Source organism: Limulus polyphemus, unplaced genomic scaffold (assembly GCF_000517525.1).
Source record: "Limulus polyphemus unplaced genomic scaffold, Limulus_polyphemus-2.1.2 Scaffold381, whole genome shotgun sequence".
Taxonomy (NCBI): Eukaryota; Metazoa; Arthropoda; class Merostomata; order Xiphosura; family Limulidae; genus Limulus; species Limulus polyphemus.
This window is the reverse complement of record NW_013665991.1, coordinates 470,692-479,556: the sequence shown is the minus strand read 5'-3', so window position 1 is coordinate 479,556 and position 8,865 is coordinate 470,692. Positions and strand designations below refer to the sequence as shown.

At 27.7% G+C, this 8,865-nt stretch overlaps 1 protein-coding gene across 1 annotated transcript in view; it reads right to left on the bottom strand.

The window, feature by feature from the left end:
* The window catches only part of LOC106457846 (spectrin alpha chain-like), an 85,138-nt gene that overhangs the window by 56,195 nt on the left and 20,078 nt on the right, over positions 1-8,865 (bottom strand). Inside the window, exons 6-9 of the mRNA XM_022383894.1 lie at positions 5,925-6,029; positions 4,397-4,488; positions 3,706-3,850; positions 2,944-3,060 (exon numbers count right to left, since the gene is read on the bottom strand). Coding sequence (XP_022239602.1) covers positions 2,944-3,060; positions 3,706-3,850; positions 4,397-4,488; positions 5,925-6,029 — 459 coding nt within the window. The remainder of the gene's footprint in view (positions 1-2,943; positions 3,061-3,705; positions 3,851-4,396; positions 4,489-5,924; positions 6,030-8,865) is intronic.

Sequence of the window (8,865 nt, the reverse complement as noted above, 5' to 3'; positions counted from 1 at the left end):
ATATATATATATATATATATATATATATATATATATACATTTTGAAATAACCAAAAATCATACATTACTATATTGATACCACAGAATTCCACTGTAATTTATCAAACTTAGTAACTAAACTGTATTTGGGTCTAAAAAAAATATGAAATTTTGAGCTCACTAACATCTTACATTACCACTTGGAATTTAGCAAGAAAAGAAAGAAATTGCTGTGCAAGTATTTTGCAGAGGCTAAGAAAATCAATAGGGGGACATTCTGAACTTTTGATTGGATATATACATGTCATTGGGTGAAGTAGGTGTACGAGAGCAAGTATTTTCAAAATTTGAAGAGGTGGGTGAGGTCACCTTGGTTGATTCAATAAATATATTAATATCTCAGAAAATAGAAAAGATAGGAGCTTCTAAATTATATTCTAGCTTGTCAATATCGGTAATTTGAGTTCCTAATTCATAAGCAATTATAGACTTTGTATTTGGACATTACAAACATCTAATTTGAACCAATGTTACATTCAACATACCATGTGACACACGAAAATTTATATCTAGGATTTTTTTTTATATTTACTTTTAAATTAAGAAATTAACTAATGTATAATACTAAAATTTGAATTAAAATCTACAATTTGATACCAAACTTAGTGCATACATTCATAAAATAGCAGTTCAATAACAATTTTGAATGCAAATCAACAAACGTGATGACATGACCTTTGATTCATGTCGGTAGGGTTAAATTGGCTGAAGTTTGGGAGATTTTATTAGGTTTACTGCTGAAATTATTGTTAATAGTGAGAGCTTTCAACTGATTGTTCAATACATTATGATAATTACAGTTTTTTAGCATGGCCAGGTGGTTAGTGCACACGACTCCCAATCTGCAGGTTCAAATCCCCATCCCACCAAACATGCTCGCCCTTTCAGCCATGGGGCATTATAATGTAAAAGAGTATCCCAAGAGTTGGCAGTGGGTAGTGACAACTAGCTGCCTTCCCTCTAGTCTTTCACTGCTAAATTAGGGTCGGCTAGGTGCAGATAGCCCTCGTGTAGATTTGAGCGAACTTCCAAACAAACAAAACCAGTTTTTAGCTCTGTTGTTTAGTGATATATGATATTATGTGCTTCTGCTAAGTTTGTTATATAGAATTAACTTCATTAACTTAAGTTTGTTTTTGTTCTGACCTATAGAGTTAGCTTACAGAAAAATATACTTAAACAGGTTCTGTATGAATAAAATTGTTAATAGATAAACAATCCCATGGAAGGAGTTAAGGAGTTTATCACATCAACAGTTTGAGTTTTGATCTTTTATGAGCAGTCTAAATGTATAAAATTTACTTGAGCATACAGATTTGAATAACAGCAATGAAACAGGGCAAGTATAGCATACATCCATCAAACTGCACATATATTATGATTCTGAAAAACTTGCTTTCTTATGTTGTTGCTCCCTGAATTTGTATTTTCAGGTATTTGTTCTTACATGTAACAATATTTTGGCATTCCCTAATGATTATGAGCAGTGTATAGAATAATAAAGATAAATTAAGTCAACTTGTAATGATATTCATACTAGTTGAAGAATAAAACAAAAGTCAGTATCAGAAGAAAAAAAATGATCAAAAATTAAAGAAAAATTGACAAATATGTGGAAGACTGTATAAAACATTGACTTCTCAGACCATTATTATTCAAGATAACATTTGGAATTCCTGTCAAAATCTCAATATTAGGCTCAAAGCTGTTAAAGACATAGTACAACTTACAAGATGACAAGATAGTTACAGTACAGAAAAAGTTCTGAAGAACTCATTCTCACAAGATTATGAGATGTGGATAGACAAAATAAAATACCAATAGACAATATGGATTGGTTACATTATCAGCTTATATATTTGAAAGGAAGACAACTCAGGTCTCTGTTGGTTAGTTTCTATGAATTTGAACCAAGTATGACTTCTCATACCACAAATATGCCACTTGGAGCATTGGCTACTCAAACTTCAACAGTCATGCTTCACATATCAAGCAATACCTTACAAATACTCCACTCAATAATCCAAGGTGTTAAATGCAAGCCAAATTTATAGCCCTCAGAAACTACAGAGTTACAGTTTTGGGGGACTTTTCTCTTAAGTTCTTAACAACATAAATTCATAGTAGCAGACACCTCTGCAAACAATGGGCTTAGTGTAATGAGACTTTTGCTCAATTAAGTCAAGGCACATAAAAGAATAACTATTTCAATAAATAAACAATACCTCATCTCTAAAGTTATACAGCAGTACTCTAACGAACTTGACTATTATGTCACCTTTAATTAAAGTCTCTCAAAAGACAATAACTGTGTCCATTTATAAGTATTTCTTCAAAATCTGTGATGGTAACAGAAAACCGTGTAAAAACAAACACATTAGACTAAAATACTTTAATTCGTAAAGGATATTATACCATAGTATCATAAGCAAAAGTGAATTTGTGTGTTGCCCAATTATAATATGCTGGTATTCAGGTAGATATGCAAATTTCCTTTAACCGTAACTTTAACTAAAATGAAGTAAAATTTAGTTAAGAAATGTAGTAAAGTTACGGGTATTTAATTATGGTTTAGTGTAATTAATACAGAACACTGAAGTCTAGCTTATCATTGTTTTACAGCATTTTAGAAGACATTATAATTTAGATCTGACCAATATTATGAAAACCGATTAAAGATGCTTGTAACTTTCAATCACAATGGAGATCAGAAGTGACAAAATTTACTATCTTGGACATTTTTCCCATAAGAGAATTAATTTTTGTATGCTTTATATTTCATTTGTTGGTAGATATCCTAATAAAGTTTGTTTAATGTAGACTAGATGTAAAGAATGGAAATAATTGTATAAACGTTCATTTCTAATAGGAATGTTTTGATTTAACTTTCAACAGTTATTATACCTTTGCTTTTAGTTCTTCCCAGTTTGAGACAATTTCAGCATGTTTGGACTGAATTTCATCAGCATGATCTTCATGGTTGGTACACAGTCTATCAGCTTCTTGTCCCAGGGTTAGAACCTGTACTTAGTAAAAAAAAACAGACTGGGGATAAATATATGCAAAAATCAAACTACGTTTATATTAATATACTTGAAACTCCAACAAACAAACTAAAATGTTAATCACAAGAAATTATAATATATAACTGTTTCATGATCATTAGATTGAACAGTTTCCATAACAACACACTGCAAACTTCCAAGTCTCAGTATTGTAATATAGGATTTGTAATTATTTTTGAACATCTATAAAAATTACAAATAGGTTAAAAATTTCTCTTGAAATTTTCTTTGAATTTATTACACTTAAACAAAACAAATTTAATATCATTTAGTAATAAAATAATCCAAAACTATCAAAAGATATGAACATTAAGTTAATGCACTTCACAATCCTTGTGGTATAAAATTTTGAATTACTACTGCACTAAATTAATAAGTAATTTAACAAATGACTAACTAAATAGACACAACCTCATCTTAATTCACTAGTCAACCTTGAGTATTCAGACAATTTTTAATATTATAGTCATACATAAGTTTTGTACAGAAATGCAATTCATGATCATAACTAAAGTTATACTCAAGCTATGTAACTATGAAATGGTGGCCATACAAGTATATACGAATACTTTTGTATAAAAGTCAAAATATCAAATCTGACCTTGTCTTCTAGAGCAGCCAAATCTCTTTCCATTCCCTCATGTTTTCTCTGAAGAGCTTGAACACTAACAAGGTCCTTTCCATAATCATCAGAGGAAAGGACCAGATCTTTTTCAGTAATCCATGCAATTGTTTCATCAGCATCTCTAGAAAAGTAAAGAACAATATAATGAGTGATTATTAGAAACACATATCTAGGGAATATTATCCTTGTTAATTGAATAGTCCAGAAAACAAGAACATTTTTTAAACATTCAATGTATGATAGTTAAAATAATTGTTACATAACATCTTATAATAAATACCACATTAAGAAACTAAAAAATAATTTAACTTGATTAAAAACTAAATGCCATTACTTGATATAAAATTTCATTCACCTTCAAAATAACCATGGATTAACAATTTTGGATTCATTTTCCTTTCATAAAATACAGGCAGACTGCAAAATTGTTATTGAGATAAATTCTCCATGAATAGTACATAAAATAAAGAAATAGCAGGTGAAAAGCTTATAATATTTCATGTCTATTAAAAAGCTTTACTAATAACTATAAATAATTATGATAAATAAATAAAGGGTATATATTAAAAATTTTGAGAGGGTATAATTCTCAGATTTCTGTTAAAAGGCCTTATTTAATGTTATTGCAATCTTTACGATTTTTCTTAAACTTTCATTCATACAGTACCTGTTAAAACGTTGAATTTCATGAGCTCCAAAAAGTTTCTCTTGTCTTAATAAAGTCAATGCTTTAAGTCTTTCCCAGGTTTCATTCAGTTCCTTGAATATACACACAATATACAAGTATGTATTTTTAAATATAAATATAAAAGCAAAGACACACTTCTTGGTCATTACAAAATAGTGTGCTATCCTTGAAATTGTGATAGCTCTTCAAGTTAAAAAAGGCATTAAATGGATTTTTAGTTTTAGAAGTCTAAAATAGATCAAGAACCCTACACAATTCCATTTTTAATAATCAATGAATAAAAAAAACTGAACCATGTGGCTTTTGAAATATGTAGCACAACCTTTCCTCAGTAAGAAAAATAATGGATTCAAATTCTGCCTGAATTCAGTTTTTGGTTCTTCAGAAAAATTCCCATGTCACAGTATAGTGTACCACCTTTAAAATTTCTATTTTATTGCAATGGGCCCATTAACTAATTTAAGGTGCAAAACAATTAATTAGTTAACCTCTCCCTAAAGAAGATTATCATAGTAAGTAAAGTATTATTTATTTCAGAATGAACAGAAGAAGATAATATGAATAAAATGTATGCAATTCACAGAAAAAGTCCTGGAAACTGGTATGGATTCTGCAACTCACCACTCCCCCTGTCAACAACAACAAAAACTTCACCATATAGTAATATAAGTAAATTTAGGTATGTGAATAATGTTATAGCATTTCGTCAAATTCACTATTTGATATTATACAGCAGATCAACTGTTTAATGATTGTGTATGTATGTATGTATGTATGTATGTATGTATGTATGTATGTATGTGTGTGTGTGTGTGTGTGTGTGTGTGTGTGTGTGTGTGTCTGTGTCTATATATACATGTTAAAGATTCCTTATCTTTGCTCTGGACTGCAGTCAAATAATTGTCATAAAAAATGAATGTATTTACTGCACCATTTTGTAATTATGTAAAAATTTAACACTAAAGAAATTTATAAACATATAAAAAATTGTTTTTTTGAACACCAATTGATAATACTATATATACAATACTAAAACACACACAAGTTTCCAGCCATGAATATATATATACATACACACACACACACGTGTATATAGATAATCTTTCAACTCAAGCTATTTTTAGTTGGTTATAACACCGAGTGCTTTTCAATGGTAAACAATTACTTAACACAGTATGCTTTTGAAGTGGGAAAAAATAATTTTCAAGTGGTCAATAATAACACACTATTCACATTTATATTTTCTCTGTTATACATGAGCCTACCTTAATAAAGAAGGTAACAGAAACAGTTTTCCTTTGGTGCGATATTACAGAGATTCTATATTTACTAAGTTACTTCCATTATTAACAATAAATAAAGTATTAAAATGAGCTATTCATATCAAATCTAATGGGCTGATTTTACAGAATGAATCTTATTGAAACAATCTGTTAAGACTACAGTAATACATTAATTTGTCAGCTGTCTGCATTTCTTTGGATTTCATGGTTTTAACTGAACATACCACTTTTTTCTTTTGAATTACTTCTGCTTCTGGATGTCCTTCAATAATCAGCTTATTACCAAGTTCGTTGACCTCAGTCACTCTGAATTCCTCATTTGCCATGTCCTAAAGAGATCAAACATGCTTAGCCACACCAAATATGTAGTTAAATTTACTACGCACAGAGTCTTTTCTGTGGTATTCCTTCTTTAAAGAAATAATGACACCCAAGTAAGCTACACCCAGATAACAACAGGTATGAAGACATGGTTGAATGGAAATGATAAAAATAAAAAGTGCACAAAAGAAGAAACAAACAAATTTAATAGATAAAAATAAGTAAAAATTTTAGGAAAATAAAGAGAACTGCAAGTTTCTCAAATATTTCATTTATTACATAATAAGTTAAATATTTGTGAAACAAACAATTGTCTTTGTTTTCCTCAATTTTGTAATTATGAAGTTTCACTAAGTATCAAGAGTTTCAAGTCAAAATTATAAAAGATAAATACTGTGGAAGATGGAATTAAGATATCACAATGCACAGTCTATTGTTAATGCTGATTGTGCATCTTTTTCTGTGGGATAAAGTACTTCTGAAAATTTTGAATCGATAATTAGTGCTAAATGGGGTTTCAAGTATATGATAAACATCATTAATAATGTAAGTAAAGCAGCTATATTTTTAATAGAAATTTTGAACTTAGAAATCAATATAACATATAAATCACCCAAGTGCAAGAAATAATACAAATATAGATAGGGTCTATGTGATCAAGAAAACACTTTTTGTTATCTGAAATATGTGTATTAAATTTTGTGAAAGGTAAATCAATTGATGACAGTTACTGCAATTATCACTCACTGATTATTTTAAAACTTCAATTTGATGAGTTTGTTCATGAAAGAGGAATTTGGAAATTCATTAACTTTTTGCTTAAAGAAGAATATTTTGTAAATAGAGTTAAAATAAAAGGGGTAACTGAACAATATATAAGTAATGACAGTATTCTATCAATCAAATCTTAATTAGTTTCCTAATAGTTGAAATAAAAATGAAATTAATGTATAACAATGTACAATCTGCATGTACAAAAAAATAATAACTTTTTTTGTGTTTATTTATATTTTGTGTCTGCTTTAGTGGAGTAAAGCGTTTATTAAAATAAAGAGACTTGAATATAAAAACAAGTATGCAAAATAAATTAAGGGTAAAATAAAAAGTTTAAACGTATTCTTTTAATTGTAAAAGATTATGAGGTAAACGAAAATGGAGATATATTTAACTATATTAGAGGGAAAGATCACCATAAGTATTGTCTACAAGATGTTAATTTTCCTGAAAATGTTGAATGAATACTAAAAACTGAATGGGGTTTTGAATGCATTATAAACAGCATTAATAGTAACAATAAAGAAGTAACTATATTTTTTCAGAACAATTTTGAATTTAAAATTAAAAAACTAAGAAAGAATTTAAAGAGCAACATTATTGTACTGGATTTTATACTTGTGTTACCATAACTGATTCAGGAAACTCAAAAGGTTTTATAAAAGGTAGTTAGGTTTATTGGAGAAATATTACAACTGTATATGAAATTGCAAGTTTTATTTTAAAAAACATTATATCAGGACTCTTACTATTATTAGACTTTGAAAAGGCTTTACACTCTCTTGAACATTTTTAAATAATTATAGATATATATTCAATAATATAATACAATCTACTATTATCCAATATGGTTTCTGAGTGACTTTTTTCAAATAAAAAAGGATGGGGACATGAAGATCCTCTTTCTATGTATCTGTTTACTTCAGTGACTGAAATAATAAGAATACATGAAATAAATAAATCAAATATACAAGGAGTAAAGATAAATATTAATTTTGATATTTCTCAGTGTTCAGACAAAAGAATGATTTGAGATGGAACTAAGATATTCTTATTAACCACTTTAAATGTACAGTGTACTAAAAAATGTTTGGTAGTTGGTCAGATTTGAAATTAAGTTAGGAAACATTTAAAATAATTTAGATCAGTAGAAATAGAAATGATTTATTTGTTTTAAATAGTGGTAAGAAAATAAATTTAGTAAATTCTTTTCACTATTTAGTTATTGAATTTTAAAGAGGTTTATGTTCTATAAGGGATATAAATTATGATCTTGAAATAACTAAAATATTAAAAGTTTTCAGCATTAGGAGGAAATGAAAATTAGCTTATCCTTACTAAAATTACCATTGTTAAAAATATTACAAAATTCTTTTCATTGTGGAGTTTACCAAATACATCCTCAGTGATTATGAAAAATATAAATAATATGCTTTATAAATTTATATGGGCTAATAAACCAGATATATTATCTAGAAAATTTATTATTCAAAGATATGAAAATTGGGGGCTAAAGATGATAGAGGTAGTATCTTTCATTAAAGCAATTAGAATTACATGGATATATAAATTATTGAAAAACGATAAAATTTTACCATTATTTTCTGAAAATTGAAATTCAGACATATAAGATAACACAATATGATAGTAAGAAAATATGAATTATCAGAAGTAGTATTCAAAATATCTTTTTGAAAAATGTTTTGTAGGTTGGGCAGATTTTATGGATAATATAAATAGTAAAGAAATAAATAATTTTATCATGGAACCATTAAGGTATAAAACAAAAATTAGAAAATTTTATTCTTCATTCTTGTAGGAAATATAGAATGTATTTCATAAATGATCTTATTTCAGATAAAGGATACTTCTTTAATTATTTTGTGTAAATCTGATGCTTAAGTTGCTGAATATCATGGAATTGCAAACATAATTAAGAAATACATTAATAATAACCATGATACACAAAATAAAATAGTTAAATTAGATTATCCTCTGATGCCAAAAGACAAAAAAAAAAAAAAAAAATAATAAATTAAAAAAAAAAAAGGTTAAAAAAAAAAAAGGTTA